Here is a 20,978-nt window from a genome sequence, read left to right as displayed (position 1 = left end):
ATCACTAGTTGGAAAAGGTAATTTCCTTTGTTTAGCTAAATGACAAACAGAACAATGGGTATTAGAAGGCAAAACAATGTCTGAGTGAGACTGTTGAAGTAACTTGAGTCTTGAATTTGATGGGTGCCCAAGCCTGTAGTGCCAGATTTGAGAAGAATCAACTGAAGAACTTATAACTGGAGAGTTGATAACAGAAGCAATTGTTTTTGAAAGAGGAATTTGAGGTTGAATAAGATGATATAAGCCATTGGATTTCTTAGCTAAACCAATCATCTTCGAAGTTTGGAGATCCTGGATTATGCAGTTGTCAAAATGCAGCAACACATAGTAACGTTTGGAATTTGTTAATTGGCTGGTAGAGATCAAATTGAAAGAAAAGGTTGGTATATGTAAGGCATTAGTCAAGACAAAGAAAGGTGCTAATGAGACTGTTCCAACATGTGCAACAGGGATTTTATGACCATTTGGCAAATGCACAAAAACATTTGAAACTTTTTTGTAATTTTGAAAACTTGAAAGTGAGCAGATTATGTGATTTGTTGCACCTGAATCAACAATCCAAGAGTTATATTGCAAATGTGTATATACAGAACATGAAATATTCAACATACCTGGATTATTTTGAAGAGGAGTGAATGAAGTTGAGACATTGTTCAGTTGTGGCTGGATTATGTTTGATTGTGCCCTTTGCATCAGTTGTGCATACTGATCAGAAGTAAGTTGCACAATATTATCATTCACAGGAGGAAAATCTTGGAACTTAGTTGAATCATTACAGCCAATGTTCAGATTACTAATCCCTGAATTCCCAGAATTGTAATCTGTATCAACATTATTAGCATAGCTAATCTGCTGTTTCCCTTTTGACTTGTAGCTTGGTGGATAGCCATGCTTTCTATAGCATTTGTCAACAGTGTGGTTTGTCATCCCACAATAAGTACATTTCTGTCCCTGTGTTGCTTGAGCATAAAACTTCTTTGGACCAGTAGTATAATTCTTCTTCTGGTTAGAATATGAATTACCTTGAGGTGTAGGTAACAGTCCATTTCCAGGATTAGCTTGAGCATAGAAGACATTAGATTCCACCATAGAGTTAGAAGGTACTCCCAACTGTCTCTCATGCTGCACTGTTAAAGAAAAGACCTTATTGATCTTAGGTAATGGTTCCATAAGCAAAATCTGTGATTTGATTGTTCCAAAGTTCTCATTAAGGCCTTTTAAGAACCTGATAACATAATCACTTTCAGTATAATCTCTCATGATGGTAAGTGCACTACATTGGCATTGAGGATTACATATGCAATTAGGAATAGGTCTGAGATTCATCAATTCATTCCACAATTCTTTCAGGTGAGTGTAGTAATCAACAACTGAGAGTGTATTCTGTTTAAAGGAATATAAATCTTCCTGAATATCAGAAATACGATAAGCATCACCTAGTAAAAATCTTGATTCCAGATCATTCCAAGCCTCAAATGCAGTATCAATCCACTCAATACTCTTATGGATCGAAGGACTCACTGAATTGTAAATCCATGAAAGAACAAGATTATTAGATCTCTCCCATACATTGTGCATAGGATTATCTCTGTTAGGAACAGGAACACTTCCATCAACAAAACATTTCTTATTCTTTGCTATTAAAGCCATTCTCATAGCTCTAGCCCAGCTGTGATAGTTTGAACCTGATAAAACAGGTGAAACCAGAGAATTTGAAGTATTCTCATTAGGATGTATATAGAATGGACTGGAAGGATTTTCTTCTTGCCTCCAAACATTACTTGTGCCATTTGCTGCCATTAGAATAAGTTTTTGATGTATCAATCTTGATTAAAAGCGGAAACAAATCAGATCGATAGAATCAGGAAGAAGAGAGGATTCAGAATATGTAATTTGTTTCAAGAAATGAACAGAAAAAGAGAATGGGTATACCTGTTTGGTTCCCAAGAAAATGAGAAAAGAAAATTTCAGAGAGAGAAAGAAAAAAAACAGAAGCAAATTAAAGCTCTGATACCATATTGAAAAAGCTAAAGCAGATTTTTCATTAAGAAAAGATAACAGATTACAACAAGCTATTTATAGAAGCTTGATTATTCTAACTAACTCAGCTCATCACTTTCCCGCCTAACAAACTAACTAACCAATCAAAATAACACAATTGTACAAGTCATCAATCCGTGACAACTAACACAATTGATCAATGTATTAACCATTGGATGATAACAGATTCATCCAAACAGCAGCAGAACCATTGATTATAAAATGCAGCTTGAAGCTTGAAACTTGCACAAGAAGATTCAATTCTTGATGATGAGCTGGATTGATGATGAGCTGGACAATCTGAGAAATCCACAGACAAAATATCTGTAATACTGATGACTTATAATATTATATTTAAATATAAAAATTGTATATTCGTAATTATTCCAGAGCAATTGTAATTAAATAAATATATTAAATCCTTGTATTTGCTGCCTTTTGAATTTGACAAATGGTCGGCCAATGTATCTCTCAACAATGGGTTGTCAGTTGCTTGCCTTTTGGTAAGAAAGCATAAATCTCGAAATAAATAATTAAATAATTGAATTTACAATCTAATAATTTTGAGAGCTTATTCAATGTGCAAAGCTAACCAAGAGCATAAATAATTATTTTAATCATAATACTGTTGAGTCATGTCTAATGTGTTCGAACATTATGCTAAATTGAAGGAAATATATCAATACATCGTATAATTGGCTTAATGATGTTAATTAAATGGCATATATTTTTTTACTTTTTAAATTTATCTGAAACTTTTAAAATTTGCAAACAATTTGATAATTTAACTGTGATTTTATCCAAAAAAAAAAATTAAATCAATTTTATTATCTTAATCTTCAGTTGAATTTCTATATCAACTTCTTAATTAATAAAATTCATTTATCAGAATTGTAAAATTTAATATTTAATTTTAAAAAATTAAAAATAATGTTAAAATGTAATTTTAAATTCTTTAACTTATGGTGGTTGAAATAAAAAAATAAATAAAGTTGAAGCTAAAAATAAATAAATAAATAAGACAAATAAGTATATTATAGAAGTGAAATATTGATATAATAAATTGATTGGAAAAATATGGACCGGGTTGCAACAGAATTCAAATTGCGATAAATTTGCAAGTTTTTGAAAGTTAAAAAATTTGATTTTTTTACAAATTAGGCCTAATTTAATAATGAAAGTTTTATATATACTAGTGTCGTTTTACGTGTTTCACACGTGGCTCGTAGTGTGACTCGTCGAATCATCATAATTATATTTATATTTAATTAATAATTATTTTTATAATTAAAATTATACTACATAAGTGTAAAATTCAAATAATATTTAAAATACCCTACATGGTATATAATTGAAAAGAAATTGATATTTAATTTAAAAGAATTATTTAGAAAAGATTAATTTTTTGTTTGTATTTTCAACAACAAAATAAAGATAGTTTATAACATAGATTATTAATGAATGAATATAACAATTTATACAAACTGACAAATATTAGAAACTGGACTATTTTTTTCTTACGAAATTAAGAATAAAACAAAGTTGTTGACTTTATTATACCAAGCATTCGTGACAAAGGAGTTTACTTGTATATTTATGTTATAGTTTTTATCAAATTATAATTCATTCCAAGAATTTTACCTTAGTTAGTATTCTTCATCACTTATTAATGAACAGGTTTTCGTTGCTTCTTATTCAAATTAATTTACAGTTATATTCTAACTCAAATACTTAAATAGATATTTTAATTTTTAAATTAATTAATCAATTACTATAAAACCTTTAATTAACTAATCAATTAGTAAGGATTATTTGGTAAATTTGCCTGTCCCCCCCCCCCCCATCCGTGCTTTTATATATAGTATAGATATATATATTAGTTATCTCTTAATGAAAATTAATTAATTCTTAGTCAAAATTTACAGTACCTAAAATAAATCACAAGTCGCAGAATAAAACTTTTAGAAAAATAATTATAGAATAACTATTTTTCTCTAAATAAAATTATGTGCGAAAAGAAAAAAAGTAATCCATCCTATATTTGTCTCTTAAGAACATAAACTATTTTCTCTCTGAAGTATAAAACTGATTTCTATATTTTATTTACTTTGGTGGGTAGACTTAAGAGAATAACGTAATATTATAATTCTCATAAGAACATTAACAATATAAATGAAAATGCCTTCCTCCACTTTAACTTAATTGACTTATATACTTATATTCCAATTAAGTTCTAATAATTCATCGAATTAATTCTTTATGTGTGGATCTAAATATTCGGTTAGTTTTATTTTCTCACGTATGGCATCACCTAGTTTCATCACCAACCGTACAAATAACCAAGTTTAACGACGGAGCCAAATTTTCAAGGCCAAATATCGTAAAAAGGCCAAATCTTTTACAAAAGTTTCACAAAAATCATGACCTTTCAATTTTGTCAATTTTCGCCAAAAACTGATTATTTGATTTCACAAAAGTCATGACCTTTCAATTTTGTCGATTTTGGCCAAAAATGGATTATTTGGTTTCACAAAAGTTCTGACCTTTCAATATATGTGCATGCCACATAGGCGCCACATAGTCAAATTGAAATCAAATTGAAAGTTGGTCACAATTGAAACCAAATAATATGTTTTTGGCCAAAATCGACAAAATTGAAAGGTCGGGATTTTTGTGAAACTTTTATGAAAGGTTTGACCTTTTTACGACATTTGGGCAAGTTTTAATACTAAAGGGATTAATTTGTAATATGTATGATATAAAGGCGATTTTTCAGAAAACATGAAAAGTCAAATAGTAAAATATATAAATTATCGATACTAAATCTAAAGATTGATATTTAATTTTTAATTTTCATTAGACATATCAAAAATTTAAATTTAAAGATTGATATTTAATTTTTAAAATTTATTCCTCTGACTCAATTCTACTAACACCAAAAGTTGATAGAAGACTAAACTGTTGATAAAAATAAAAGTGAAAAATCATATTATTTGATTTTTTAAATAGAAGGGACGAAAGTGTGAATTATAACAAATATAGAGGACTTTAAAATAATTTGAAATAATTCACTTGGGTGTTTAATATTATTGTCCCTGTGGCTGTGAATCTATGTCTGAAATACTATCTTTTTCATGATTTTTAAAATTTAGGTTTAAAATACTGCTTTGTCTATAAATTTTAGAAAAATACTCTTTTCATGTTTTTTTTTATTAAAACTCCTTTTTATAAGAGGGTTTTTGTTTTATGAAACATAAAACTGAAAGGAAAATTTAATTCTTTAAAATTGAGAGGGAAAATTATATTTAGTAATTAACTCTTAAAACTTTGACTATATCTAATTGTTTTTTCAGTGTAGCCAAATAAAAAGTCATATACTTCTCAAATAGATGTTCTAAAAGTATTTAAAAGTTGATGTCAATATATTTATAATTAGGGGTAATTGTAAATTAAACAAAAAAATAGTTTTTTTTTTAAATTTTAATAAGAACTTTCCACTTTAGCAATTAAAACACGAATTGTCGATTTTATATAAATCAAAATACCAAAAAAGTAAATTGATAAAAAATACTTATAAAAATACCAAAATAATGATGAATTAATATCGGATGTCCATGTTATTATCTAATAAAAAATTATTTAGTGTTTTAAATTATAAAAAAATTGAAAAATTGTATTTTGAAATTATCAATATTAATAGTAGTTCCACTAATATACCCTACCAAAAGTAAATCAAATGTGTTGATGATAAAGTACTAATGCTAACAATTAACTATTATTACTACTCTTGTGGAGCAATAATAATTTTTAGCACTATTTATATTTTATTTGATTCAGCTATAGATAATATTTTTGATATATAATAGATCACATATATGTATATTCATTTATAAATAAATTTTATAATATCTTATAAAAATCACATTATTGAAAAAAAAAAACAATAGGCCACATTATGCTAAAAATGGGCCAGATTTAATTGGAATAAAAATTGGGAAGTTTAGGAGAATACCTAAAAAACTAAAATATTTGTAAATTTACCTCAAAAACTGAAAGTTTATAAGCGTACCTAAAAAAAATAAATATTTATTTTTTTACTCCGCAATTTATTTTTTTACTCCGCAGTTTCAAACGGTTTCAAATACAGTTTCTAATAGAGTTTCAAACAGTTTCATAAAAATAGATTTTCAAACGGTTTCAAATACAGTTTCAAAAAACACAATTTGAAACTGTTTTATAAAAACGTTTCAAATAGAGTTTTTAATAGAGTTTCAAATGGTTTCAAATAGAGTTTCTAATAGAGTTTCTAATAGAGTTTCAAACGGTTTATAACGGTTTTATAAAAATAGAGTTTCAAACGGTTTCAAATACAGTTTCTAATAGAGTTTCAAATGGTTTATAACAGAGTATTTTTAAAAAACTTTGACATCTTTAAAACCGTTTATAATACAGTTTCAAACAATTTAAAAAAAACGGAGTATTTTTACAAAAAATTTCAGAGTAAAAAAATAAATTTCGGAGTAAAAAAATAAATTTTTCGAAAAAAAAGATAGGCAAATAATTTTTCAAAAAACGGAGTATTTTTGCAAATATTTTGAAAAATAGAGTATTTTCTGCAAATTCCTCATAAAAATTGTTAGCTCAAAGTTTGAGTTCAAGCCGCCCTGAGTGATTAGTAGTGTTAAATGTTCAACCCACCATAACATCCAATGAGCAAATTTGAGCATACGTACGAAGCAATACTTTGAAAACCAGAGCAGTGGCTTAAAAGATGTGACTACAAATCCCCACCTTAAACACCAATTAAACAGTTTAAATAATAATAGATATATTTATCATTTTATATGATATATACATATAAAAAGAAAATCATACACATTGGACACATAATTATAATTAAGATTTATAAAAACCGGGCGGTTCTTACAATTCAACCACTTCAATGGTTTACTGATTCAAACCGGTTGAACCACCTTTCCAGTTCTGAACACACTGATACAAATATTCAAGATTCACGCATTCAAATAGAGCGCACCAACGATAGACAGTAAGAAAAGATGAGGACATGTATAGAAATGTTAGTTTATTTGTTAAACAAACAATATATTAGAATCAAATTACAAAATGAACCCATTGCTTCCTGTAAATTCACCTTCCATTTCATATCACTATTAGAATCTCATAACTATCAAGAACTGCACTCGCTTAGCAGCACAGCATATGATACAGATCAACACATTGGAAGGAGTGCGATGCTCCCTCGAGACGGTGAATGTGTGAGTATATGACTTCAAAAACAGCCCTTAAAGTTTAACATTCGCATTTAATTAAAAGAAGTTGATAGAAGAACGGCAGACCATACCAATCTAAGCACATGAACAAAACGAAAAAGGCCGCATATACTAATACCCGGAAAAAAACAAATTCAATTTGAACTTCAGACATATACAGCAACCATACTGTATCTGCATGAATACAATCCTACAATTGTTTCAACTTCTTGCAACTATACTTCTACCTTGTGAAAAACATAAAAATGTAACTAAGGACAGCAAGACTAACTGGGTCTAAATTAAGCCTACCCGGATAATACCGTATCTATTCACTTGTCAATATTACTATCCATAACATTTACATATCTGCATATGCCAAAATTTCCCTATACTGAGTGGAGTGGTTAAAAATCTTGAAAACCCTTACTTACTGTTTGTGCAAGCTGGCTCAATCACCTAATTTCTCATACTATCTGCAGAAAACACAAAAATAAATAAATATCATTCCACTCACAATTTTACAAATAGTGGTATAGTAAACTGTTAGCACATAGTAGTAAATAAAATTAACAAGGACTACAACAAAGCAATGATAATAATTTGTTACCATATAAATAAAAGGAGCCAAACGTCCTCCTGTCCCTGACCTTTTAACCTCTTTTTCCTTTAACAACCTGCAAAATGAAATTGTAAAGCTATAAAAAACCCATAAAAGATTTACCAATTCAAGCAAATTCTGTGCGTCAGATGCACAACACAAAGAGATGAAAGATTTTTACATTCTGAGAGCTTTACTAGTATCAGGAGTATCACCAAGAGCTCGACGAATTTGAACTTCAGAGGAACCACCACCAGAAGATAGCATATTCAAAATTGCCTCAGCCTTGCGGCTCATCGTAGACGAGCCTGAGTTTGCACTTGAGCCAGAGCTAGAAGTCTTGTCCGATTGCTTCTGAATTTGATGGCAATCCCTTCTAATTAAGAGTCCTTTGCCTACATGTCGGTTTCTCGGACTTACTTTATCACTATCCTGTGACCAGTGACTAACAGTTTCTGAATTGGCTCCATCATTGCATGTCAGCACAGATGAGCCTGACCTCGACCTCGACCTCGAACCAGAGCCAGTATTCCTTTTAGTTGGCTGCTTCGTAGTTTGATGGTGATTCCTTCTAATAACACGTTCAGTGGTCAAACACTGGCTTCGCTGACTTACCCAGCCACCATCCCCTGAATAGTGACCAACATTTCCTGAATCGGCATGTATATCAGCAGGCGGTGCTTGTATTGTTAGTATTTCAGGTACTAAATGAGGGATATCTACATCATTATCCGCGTAAAATTCCACCTCCCCCACCCTGCTGTTTCTACGCATATGGTTTAAGACCTGCCTAATAGAATCATCATCCTCAATTAAGAAAAGTCCATCGCCTAATCTTTTCCCGGGTTCAAGAATGAAAATCCTCTCCACAGACTTAAACCCTAAAAAGTTCTGATATCTCAAAAATACACCTCTATAGCTCAAAAAATCAATATCAAAGTCACAAAGCACATCAACATCACCATTCACATACTGAAGCTCAGGATTATGTATCCAAGTACCTCCATAATTAAACTTCAAATCAACCATTGTATCCATCCTGCAAGCATAAAAAATTTAAGAAGCAAAAAAAAAAAGCAGCAGCAGTTTTTACATTTTGATTTCAATCAAGTACGCTGAATAAATACATTCTAACCCTAATTTAAAACCCAAATGAATATAAACTGATCATTTTTAGCTGCTGTTAATACATTAAAAAGCATATAGATGAACCCTAAAAAAATTATATAAAAAAATGACTATTGACGGGAGCAAACAACGAATTGAAAATGAAATAAAAAGAAATTTAACTGAAAATTTAGCAAAAATGCAGGTTCAAACGACGTTGATTTAACTGACCTGTTGCTATCTTGAAATGTTAGGGTTTGAGAGTCAAGAGTGAGACAGATGAAAAATTAGGGATTTTTTGTTTGGCTGCAATGGTGGGTCGGGTTGACAGGAGGAATTACGTTTATTTGTTTTAAGTTATAAAAACCCGCCAGAAGACTCCTAAACAGGTGTTGATTTCAAAAGTTAATAATGGGCACATGCACTTTTGTCTTTTAATTGGCCTTCATATGAAATTGAGTGACCAATCCAGCTCCATCTTAAACATTAGGGGCACAAAGCCATACATCACAATTTTTTATTGGGATAATATACAAAATGACCCTAATGTTTATTCAAAATCTCACTTAACTCCTTTATGTCTTTTTAATTTCAATTTGGATCCTCACATTTCTTTCCTTTTAAAAAAAACACACGAGTTAATATGAACATCTATTGCCATTAAGCTGTGTAATGTGACACTCCTTTTCCGTTATAAGACCCTGATGTGGCAATGTTTGTTACTAAAAATGTACAAAAATGACTCTAGTGAGTGTTCACTTTGAGTCTCGCTTAGCCACTTTTATTTTTAAAATTTCAGTTTTCGACTTTAATATTTATCGGATTGGATGTCTTCATTAAAAAATATGATGTCGAATAAATTTAAAGACTAATGGACATGCAAAATTTTAATTCGATCAAAAATAGTAATATAAAAAAAAAATTACGAGAAATTTTTTATACTACTAAACTTTACTAAATTATGATTTTTATTTTATATATATAAACAATTACAAATCAGCTTGGTCAAATTTTTTATTTAAATAAAAACATAATTTACTCGCTAAATTAAAGAAATACAAGTACGATTTCTAATAAAATATTTATGTTGCTAATAAATAAAAAAAAGATGGAAAAAATTAATAATTTAAAGACTTATAGGCATGCAAAATTCTAATTTAGTTAAAATTAATAATATAAAGTTTTTATTACAATTATCGTACTTTAATTATATTTATTTCAGAAAATAAATTATAATTTTATTTCCATAAGAATTTTTTTATCGAGATGATTTTTGTTGTTTATTTGGGTATATAAAATAAAATGTCGACTTAGTAAAAAATAATAGTATACAAAATTGGTCATCTAGTTTTTTATGACTAATTTTACTAAATCATAATTCTACACACCCATAAGCCCTTAGATTAATGCCACGTCATATTTGTTAATGCAGTCATCCAATTCAAAAAAAAATTAAGATTATAATTAAAATCTGAAAAATATTAAATTGCTAAATGAGATCCAGAATGAATTTTAGAGCCATATTTTAACCTTTTTAGTAATAGATGTCGTCCTGTTGGATTCTTTTAGCGAGAAAAGAGCACCACATCAGACATGAATGGATGTTCTTTTTTTTTTTAACAAAGGCTAAAATTTCCATTAATAATAACGAAAATTACATGAACAGTTTCTCAACATACTGAGTCAACTATTCTAGAAAAGATGATGAGAGCTGTAAAAATACAGTCATCGACTAGGACTAAACTAACCACCAAGGGTCACCCAAATTTGTAGACTAAAACTAGATCTAATAATAAAATCTAACTCATGTGTTTTTCTTGTTAAAGGAAGAAACATAAGTGTCCAAATTGAGATGAGAAAAACATAAAGAGACCAAATAAAATTTTGGATAAACATTATGGTCATTTATGGACCTTGTCCTTTTTTTATTAGATGGCCTTTCAATTTAGGCAAAAGGTTAAAAAGTCATCATACTTTTTAATTTAGTATAAATAGCACCCTGTAGAAAAAAAAATCACAGGTATTATTAAATCCGTGTTGTTAGACTTAGAGCCATGGACATTCAAACTCTTATGGTCACTGTGGTCTCACTTGTGCCCATATGGTCAACAAAAATGGTACGAAAGAACTTCACCATTAATTGTGATAAAAAAATTCATTTACTTGAAGATAAAAAACATTGATTAGCCACTATAATTAAAGATTAATGAACAAAGGATCACTTTCACCCCCAAATTTACGTCAAAGTATCAAAAAAGTCCAAAACTGGAAAATAGGATCACTTATACCCTGAACTTGTATATTTTTGGTCAAAAACCCTCTCCCCACTCTCACCTCAGAGAGTGAGATACACTCTCCGGTATTGGATAGTGATTTTGTTGGTAAAGTGGTTTTTGATAATAAAAAGGTTTAAAATAGTCCAATTTTTTTAAAATTTTTCTCTTTTAACACATAATAATAAAAAAAGAACAAATTAGTCCTTTTAATTTTAAAACTATATATATTAAATTTATATTAACTAAAAGATAGAGGACCTTTTTATATTTTTTACAAAAAAATCAAATTTTTTTAAATTTTTTTAGGTCTCAGGCGAGGAGGAGCTCCTCCTCGCCTGAGACGAGGAGCTACTACTCCGGTGAGGAGCAGCAGCTCCTCAGAAGAACAGGGTATGTTCTTCTGGCGAGGAGCGGATCCGCTCCTCGCCTGAAGAATAGACCCATCGGTTTGTTCTTCGTGAAGAATTCGTCGTGTCTGTTCTTCGTGAAGAAGAACAGAGAGGTTGTTCTTGAAAGAACAGACCCACCGGCTTGTTCTTCCAAGAAGAACGGCAGATTGGCCGGAAATTTTTCCGGCCAATCTGTTAAAAAAGATGAAAAAAATTTTGAAATTAGGATTTTTTTTTTGAAAGTAAAATTAGGATTTATTAATTAGAGATTTGGTATTTTAAATTGTTTTAATTAGGATTTTATTAGGATTTAATTAATGATTAGTTAGAGTTAATTATATTTTTATAAATCTCACTCTTCAATTAAGATGTCACGTCAGCAAAGGGGTGCTTTTGAGCCGGTTTACACAAGTTCAGGGTATAAGTGATCCGGTTTTTCAGCTTTGGACTTTTTTGATACTTTGACGCAAGTTCGGGGTTTAATGTGATCCTTTGTTCAAAGATTAATATATTTGAACTCTTATAGTCTAAAATGAATAAAAAGTTAAACATTATTTTAAATTAATTAAAGAATTATTTAATTGAATATAATTATTTAAGGTTATTATAAATATTATAAACAAATAATGATTGTTTTCAGTTAATAAATTAATAACTTATTTTTTAGTAGTTTTAAATTCCTTATGTCTTACTTAATAGTCAAAATAATTTAATTATATTGATACATATTATACTAATTTTATAAAAAAAAAATCACCTTAGTTATTATCAAAAATTATTTATAATTATTTAGCATAATTTTTTATTTGTACAAAAAATGACCCCCAACGTCTTTAAAATAAGTTAAAAAGACAAAAAAAACCTAACTTCGTTTATATTTTTATTCAACACTGTCCACTTTTATGTTGTTTTATACATTTTCAAGGCATTAAGATCATTTTTTAATAATTGGTAATGAGGAAGCGCTTATAAAAATAATGAATTTAGAATATTCCAACAACTCCACCAAATTACCAAAGCAAGCAGGTGGAAGATAAATACTTCACTTGTAATTTCTAAAATGCACTCTTAAAAAAAACTACAAGATATTTATTTAAAATTTAGCGGATTAATTTAATTTTAAATATAATAAGTATATTTTTACACTTTGGATACTTTTAAAATTTTAAAATAAATAGTTTACAGAGACTTTTATGACTATTCTACTATTTTACATATAAAATAAATATTATTTTATGTAATTATCACTATTAAAAACGAATAATTCTCAATTTCACCCAATACTTAAATAGACTTTCTCCACTAAAAATTAATATTGTTAGAATTTTTTTTAGTTTATTCCCTCCATTCTGAGTTGATACGCCATTTTATCATTTTTGGTGTTACAAATTATAGGCCATCTTTTATTTCTATTAAATTTTAAAATTAATTTTTTTATTTTATATAAAGTAGAAATAATATTTTCTAAGTTTTTAATAGTTTTTTCATTCTACATTCATGAGATAATAATAATTAACCCTAAAATAATGAGATAATAAAATTAACCCTAAATTTTACTAATGGATGGGCAGTATAAGTTCAAATTAAATATGTATATTTTTTTTGTAAGAGGTGAAATTAAATATGCATGATTAAACCTATTATAAATTACTATAATTACACATAATCCATGGATATAGTCAATACTTGTATATTTAATATTTAATTAATTAATACAATTTTATTACTTATTAAGTAAATTTGGGTTACAAAAATAGAAAAAAATTAGAATTTTATCAATTTTTTTTATAATTGGGGAGGTTAGAATTTTATACATAACATCTTAAACTTTAGAATTAGACCGCTACAAATATTATTGTAGAGATTTAATTTGCCTATACTCTAAAACATAAATGGTGATCAAATGGAATTTTGAAAAGCATATAAAAAATCATTTTTTAATATTAAAATAATCAATGATTATTATTTAATAAGTTATTAAAATCATGAGGAATTTAATTTAGTTTACTACTACTAGTTCAACTAATAATATCTTAAATATTTATAAAGTTAATTGATTGGATTAATCACAATAAAATATCAAACGTTTGCGGATTTTGTCAGTTATAATCGACCTTTTAAAATCGGCTAGTTTAGTCCATTTTGGGATATTTGAAACCTTTTCTAGCCATTTGTAAATCAAACCGAAAAAAAATTCATTCGTGAATAGGCTAAACCAACCGATTTTGAAAGGTTTAGATATAACTGACAAAACCCGCAAACGTTTGGTATTTTATTGGAATTAAACTTAATTAATTTCATAATTAGGATTAATTCAAAAAAAAATCACCTATCTATTTAAGAGGGAGGGAGTATAACCTCTATTGTAAATTCTAAAAAAAAAACTAAATGGAATTATCTACTAGAAATATAATAAAGTCTGAAAATTCTTTTTTTTTTTGATGAGTAAGTCTGAAAATTCTTACTTAAATCATCTGAATTGAATTATCAACTAGTAATGGACTCTTTATAAATCAATTATACTAAGCATAAATTATGAAAATCAATAAATTCAGGGGTTTCAACTTTCAATCTTCGAAGATAATGGATGCTTCTCTATGACTTCCCAAAACAGGTAAGCAGATGAATAACAAGTAAAAAGCATGACTTCAAAATTACTCCTAATAAGAAAATGGAGTTCATAATCGGTAAAAACTCTATTTAAACTTCAGAATTCAGACAGAGACCATGCCCATCTACAAGTATATGATCCTACAAGCTATAATACAGATCAACTACTTCATCATATGCTAGGAGCAGCAAGACTAATTGAATTTTATGTTATTATGTTGACCAGATAATTCCTTTTATATTCACAATTTCAATATTAATATCTATATACTAACAATTTACATATCCGCATATATCAAAATTTCCCTGTGATAACTGGGATGACTTAAAATCTTAGGAAAAAAATACTTTACTAGTGGTAGCTTAGCTGGGTCAATCTCAATGTCTATCTCATGCTATCTGCAGAATAACCAAAAATATATCTAATTTCAAATGCACAAACAACTTTCTTGGATGTAAAATATAACAAAAATTAATAAAAATTATATGTTACCTTGTAAATATAAGGATCCGTACGTCCACCTATCCCTGATCTTTTAACCTCGTCCTTCTTTAACAACCTGCAAATCCATGAGAGTGTGTGAACGAGCAAATTCAATTTGACCAAATACACACAGAGAGAAATGGTAGATTTTTACATTCTGAGAGCTTTACTGGTGTCAGGACTGTCGCCAAGAGCTTGACGAATTTTGACTTCAGAGGAACTACCACCAGATGACAGGATTTTCAATATAGCTTCGGATTTGCGGCTCAGCTTAGACGAGCCTGATGAGCTTGAGCTGCCCAAGCCGGAGCTCATCCTCTTTTGCTGCTTCTGAATTTGATGGTGGTAACTTGCTGGTGTACCTTTCATTAAATATTGGCTTCGACAGCTTGAAGCTGCGCTGGATGAGCTTGATATGCAAGACAGTGTTGATGACTCTGACTTTAACGACGCCGTTCCAGGTAAAGCAAGCACTATTTTACGGTTTTCACTTACTGTCCAGCTTACTGTTGACCGCTTCTTTCTCACTACCTGCAAGATATTCATCAAATTTGAAGCCAAGGATTTTAATTGAACCAAACAACAGACTCATAGCAGCAGCTTAATGATTTTAAAGTTCAAATTAGTTGTAATGAAGATCAATTTTAGATCAGTATCAACTATCAAGTGTTTAACACGAAAGATTAATTGAAAATTATTAACTCTTAACAGATAAAAAGAATAAAACTAAAAATCATAAATCAACAGAGCATGAAGTAACTGCTAGAGAGTTAATTTGTAGTTCCAAACAGAGCATGAAAAATTATAATAGGATCAACAAGAGATTGAAACAGATAGCTCACTAATTAGATCTTTAATCAAAATTCAGATAGACAAGCAAAATTACTACGCCTAATTCGAACCTTATCGCAGGAAACAAACACATGAAATCGATATAATAGCTTGAAATTACTACTGAGAATGCTCCGATTAAGCAAAAAACAGCCAAACAGAATTAAAATCCACATAAAAACGATTAGAATCGATAAATTTACAACTAAAATCGTTCAAACATATCATTTTTCAAAATGTAATTGAAAGCAACCAAACAATAAATTACTGAAAAACAATAACAAAATAAAAGCCAAACTAACCTTGAACTTCAACTCATGGCGATTACTAGAAACAACAGCGAAGCTTCTGAGCTTATTTTTAAGCGAAGATCGTTTGCTTTTCTCCTGAAAAGACGAAGAGGACGATCCTTCCGTAGCACTAGTTATCGTGGAAGAATGAGAAACAGAGTGCGATTTTGAGCTAGTGCTCAATCTCTGCTCATCCTCGCTTTTTACTCTCTGTTTCAGCTTCAAAGATCTAATTCTTCCATCATCAAACCTGCAATAATCATCACACACAGAGAAAAAAAAACAGATCAGATTCAAAAACTTGATCAAGTGATGAGAATGAATAATTTAAAACAAAAATACCTGTTAGGAGATTGGCGATGGTGATGACGATGAGGAATAGCTTTGGAGAGAAGGAGTAGAGCAGAAGCTACCGTTTGTTCTTCAGGAGATGGAAAAAAATTCATTGTCATGCTCATTGCCTGGTTTTTGGAATTGGCGGGCTATTTCCAATTTTTTTGAATTTTTTAACTCACACAATTTTTTCACCCTCTTTCTTTCTCTCTCTATAACTGTTTTTATATTTATCATTTTATTCTGTTTTTTTTATTTGTAATGTATATTGTTAAGGCGATGATAATTATTTGGAGAGGAAATTTGCAATGTCATAGTGTAAATGTGGCTTTAAGATTTTACTTTAATTTTCCATTTATTTGGAATTTTATTTATTCAAAATATTTTTCTTTTAAATATTTTTATTGTCGGTTTATTGATTTTTTTATATTATGTTATATCTATAATTATAAAATGAATATTTTAATAATTAAATTACGTGTATGAATAAATTTTTAATTTTATTAGTACTTTAAGTTCATTCAAAAAATCAAACTTTTTTTTACTATGATGTATTATTATTTATACGATTTTCTTATTTGAATAAAATTTAAAACGTGAATAACAAGTTAATTAACAAGTGAAAAAAGATAAAATTTAAAAGAGTTACTTATAATGTAAAAAGATTTTTGATGAAAAAAAAGGAAAAACAATTGATGGTTTTCTGTTATATAATCAATATAATTATTTTAATTTTATTATTTTGACTAATTTTGAATTTATTTGCAATTTTCTTTTTATAATTCTTAGATTTGGTTATACTCAATTAAAATTTTAGTAAATTCTAAAATAAAACCGAAATGAATTGAAAATAATGGAATTTGGTAATGATGATTCAAATTATTCTTAATATCCAAAATAAAATGATAAATATAGTATATATAAAATAGTTTTTTTATATTAAATTAAAGTATTTAAAATAAATTATACTTATTTGTGATATAAGATTTATTTATTTTATTTGAAGTAAATTTTATTTATTAATTAAAATTTTAGATGTGATAAATTTTCATAAATCTATACTATATAAAAAAGCACGGATGGGGGAGGGTGACAGACAAATTTACAGAATAATCCTTACTAATTTATTATTAAATAAAAAATTTATGGTCATTGATTAATTATCTATTTAATTTATTGTAATAGATGTATTCTAATTAAAATTCTAATGAGAGATAATATAGTTAGAATTCTATTAAAATAAAATTGTAATAATCGGTATTAATCTTTTTTAGCTATGAAGGTGGGCAACTTATTCATTATATGCGATGAATGATGCACATTTGTGGCATTCCCAATCCAATTAGGATTGCTATAGCCATGTTCTTAATTTAATGAAGATTCATAATATTCTGTAGGATATAAAATCTAAAATTAACAAAATTTATGTTTCTAATATAAAATAAACATATCATAACAAATATAATATTTTAATAGCATACTCTCGGATATCAACTCCATAAATAATACAAATTATGTTCCTATAAAGATAAACAATATTATAAAATAGACTATTTTTAATATGTAATTATTATTTAATCATATAAAATTTTAATTAAAATAAAATATTTTAATAGATTACTATTCTAATTATTCAATATTTTATATTTAAAATAATTATTAATTAAATATAAATATAAATATAATTAGCATAATCATAATAAATGTAATTATCATATTCATAATAAATATAATTATTATTTGACGAGTTACACTATGAGCCACATGTGAAACACGTAAAGCGACACTAGTAAATTAAAAGGCTAGAGCTTTCATAAGATTGTAAACAAACTGATATGTTCGACTTTTGACTCGATACGAGCTCGGTTTATATCTGTCTGTATTTTAGAATTTTAGTTTATTTGTTGATTTGATTAGTTGGAGATTCAGTTTTTTGATTCGTCTAATGTGAAGTATATGATTATTGAGCTTTGATTGAATGTTCTTGATCTCTATAATTGTTTTCTTTAATGAATTAGGGCTAGGATTTGTGTTTGTGTGGCTGAAAATTCTAGTGTGAAAGCACTGTGTATATATTATTGGTAATTCTCTGTGTTTTTCTTTTCGTGCTCTCCCTTTAAAAATGAGCATAATGACTTGTGTTAGAGTTTTCATCAGCACATTTATCTACTTTTTCAATAATTATCATTTATTAACACTAAAGAATCTACTATTGAAAAAGGATAGATTAGTTTCAATAATTATCATTCAATAATTATCAGTTTGGTGCTTCCATTGGCAAGGGGATTTAACACTAAAAATAAAGGGATAGAATCTATCCGGATAAAGCCATTAATACTACAATTAATGGCTATGCAAAAAACTAATCTATCCTTTTTAGGGGTGTAACCGAGCCGAGTCGAGTCGAAACACTGCCAAGCTCGACTCGACTCTAAAATTTTAAGCTCGAAATTCAATTCGAGCTCGATCGAATTTTATTTTGGGAGCTCAAGCTCGAACTCGACAGAATAATTGAGACTCGAGTTCGACTCGACTCGATTATCAATATAAATATTTAAAAATTATATTTTAATATTACAATGAAGGTACTATCTTAAATATATATAAATAAAAAAGGTAAAAAAGTAAATTAACCGAAGTTCGGATAGGCTCGCGAGCTCATCGAGTCAAGTATTTTGGAGATCGAACTCGACTCGATTTGAGTCGAGTCGATTTCGAGTATTTTTCGAGTTAATTCCGAGTAACTCGCGAATTAACTCGACTCAATTACACCCCTAATCCTTTTCCAATACATATACCTATAAGGGTGAAATAATAAAATTTAATTATTTAATAATAAAAATATTATTATTATTATATCATTCTATTCGGATAGATTCTATCCAGTTATCACTGTTCGGAACTTAATTGTCTTAATTCTTTTACTTTTGGTTCTTTAACTATTCAACTTTTGGAATTGGTTTTATTTTTTGGAATTCTATCTGTATTTCTTTTGAACTTTTTAACTTATTTACAATAATTGCGGTTCAATCCACCTCTTTTACCATAATAGGCAAATTAAAAAAAAAGTCACTATAGTATTCAATCTGACTAATCAGCTCGTCATCCGACTTTATTATCCAAAAATCATCATTGAACCCTTCAGATCCTAATCACATTTTTACGTGCCCGAAAAATAGATGTCTACATTGATTATAATTATTCCGACTTCAATTATTATTCAATGCAATATATATTTTTAAATTCATTCTATTTTATTTTATTTTTCGTTGTACAATATATATGTAAAATATAATAATTGATTTAAGAGTTAATGTCATCACAATTTTTTTGATTTAAGCAGAAATTACAAAACATCTCACCTAATAGCACAATCTTTCATTATATGACATATACAATATAAATGTCTAAAACGACGTTGTTTTGGTCATGCACACGGCAAACAAAATGACAATATTTTTATAAAAATTAAAACATAAAATGCAAACCGGGCTATAGAATGAAAAGTATGAAAAGATTGTGCTAAACAATGAGATAAACTGTAGTTTGTGTTTAAAATGAAAAAAAAAGAAGCTAAAGATGGTGATATATGGTGATATTAACCCTAAAAAAATCGGTCACTATTATCAAAAAAATTATTGATTAATAGATAAAAAAAATTAATTGTGAATAGGTTATTAATGTAAAAGCGCATATGCATATGAATGTATTTAGGTTTAACCATAACCATAATAACTAACACTCCTTCTATTCTACAAATATATGTTAAATTTTTATTTTAGACGTTCTAAAATTGTTAAGAATAACTAAATTAATTTTTAAGATTACGTGCAATTCTATTTTGGTCCATTTTTGTGGAGCGAGTATTGGTTAACTTGGTGGTTGAACCTTCACAACTATACATTACTAATATTAATTTGTGTTGTTTTAAGCTTTAACTAGTGTTTTTAAAATTGGACCGGACCGGTTGATCGAACCAATAGATCGAACCAGTTAACTGATAATTGGACAATGGTCCGGTTCAAAAACTTAAAAAATAAAATTTTGATTGGACTAATTGAACTAGACTAAAGTGGTAATTCAACCGGTGAACTGCTGGTCAAACTGGACAATGAAAATTAGCTACGGACAAAATTCATTTTTAAATACATAAAATTGACCGCTACTTTTATATTTTTTATTGTTTGAAATTTTCGCTCAATCGGTGGCCTTACTGGTTTGGCCACATGTTCAGTTTTTAGAACACTGATTTTAACAATATATGGTTCTTTTAATGCTACTTCATGTGCAACCGGGATTAAGCATTCGACCATTATTTAAAATTAAAATTCTTTCTAAAATTGATATTTTGATTAATATTGCAATACCAGATAATGCCGCTAGAAATGAATACTCAGACAAATAATTGAAAAATATAAAATTTGAATTAGACCCACTCTAATACTATTTAAAAATATTATTAAATTTTTAATTATCGATTAATTAGGATATAAAGATCCATGTCAATTATGATCGTAATCACTAGTACCGACTTAATAGGTTTTTAAATTTTCACAATTATTAATTGTTTGTATATTACTTTAATAGTATTCTCTTAAGAATCATGCCTCGTGATTTTGCTGTAGCATATTAATTGTTTAATGAGTGGTGTATATATCATTTCTATATAATATAATGTAATAGGTAGATGCATATATAGGTTGGTTCAACGGTAAAATATTGAAACAAATTAAATTTTGAAGAACGT

General features: G+C 28.3%; 2 protein-coding genes across 2 annotated transcripts; both read right to left on the bottom strand.

Moving 5' to 3' along the window:
- Positions 1-7,421: 7,421 nt before the first annotated feature.
- Positions 7,422-9,412, bottom strand: LOC126679587 (uncharacterized). Its single transcript, XM_050374640.2, has 4 exons — positions 9,250-9,412; positions 8,093-8,950; positions 7,921-7,987; positions 7,422-7,786 (listed from the first exon to the last, which is right to left on the bottom strand). The coding sequence occupies exons 2-4, from the start codon at positions 8,947-8,949 to the stop codon at positions 7,778-7,780; spliced, it is 933 nt and encodes a 310-aa protein (XP_050230597.1). The 5' UTR covers position 8,950; positions 9,250-9,412; the 3' UTR covers positions 7,422-7,777.
- Positions 9,413-14,367: 4,955 nt separating this feature from the next.
- LOC126679589 (uncharacterized) lies at positions 14,368-16,403 on the bottom strand. Its single transcript, XM_050374641.2, has 5 exons — positions 16,241-16,403; positions 15,911-16,148; positions 14,932-15,308; positions 14,787-14,853; positions 14,368-14,692 (listed from the first exon to the last, which is right to left on the bottom strand). Exons 1-5 carry the CDS (start codon positions 16,354-16,356, stop codon positions 14,684-14,686), a joined length of 807 nt encoding a protein of 268 aa, XP_050230598.1. The 5' UTR covers positions 16,357-16,403; the 3' UTR covers positions 14,368-14,683.
- Positions 16,404-20,978: the final 4,575 nt, after the last annotated feature.

This window comes from Mercurialis annua, linkage group LG4, assembly GCF_937616625.2.
Source record: "Mercurialis annua linkage group LG4, ddMerAnnu1.2, whole genome shotgun sequence".
Classification (NCBI taxonomy): domain Eukaryota; kingdom Viridiplantae; phylum Streptophyta; class Magnoliopsida; order Malpighiales; family Euphorbiaceae; genus Mercurialis; species Mercurialis annua.
This window is presented reverse-complemented; position numbering and strand designations above follow the sequence as displayed.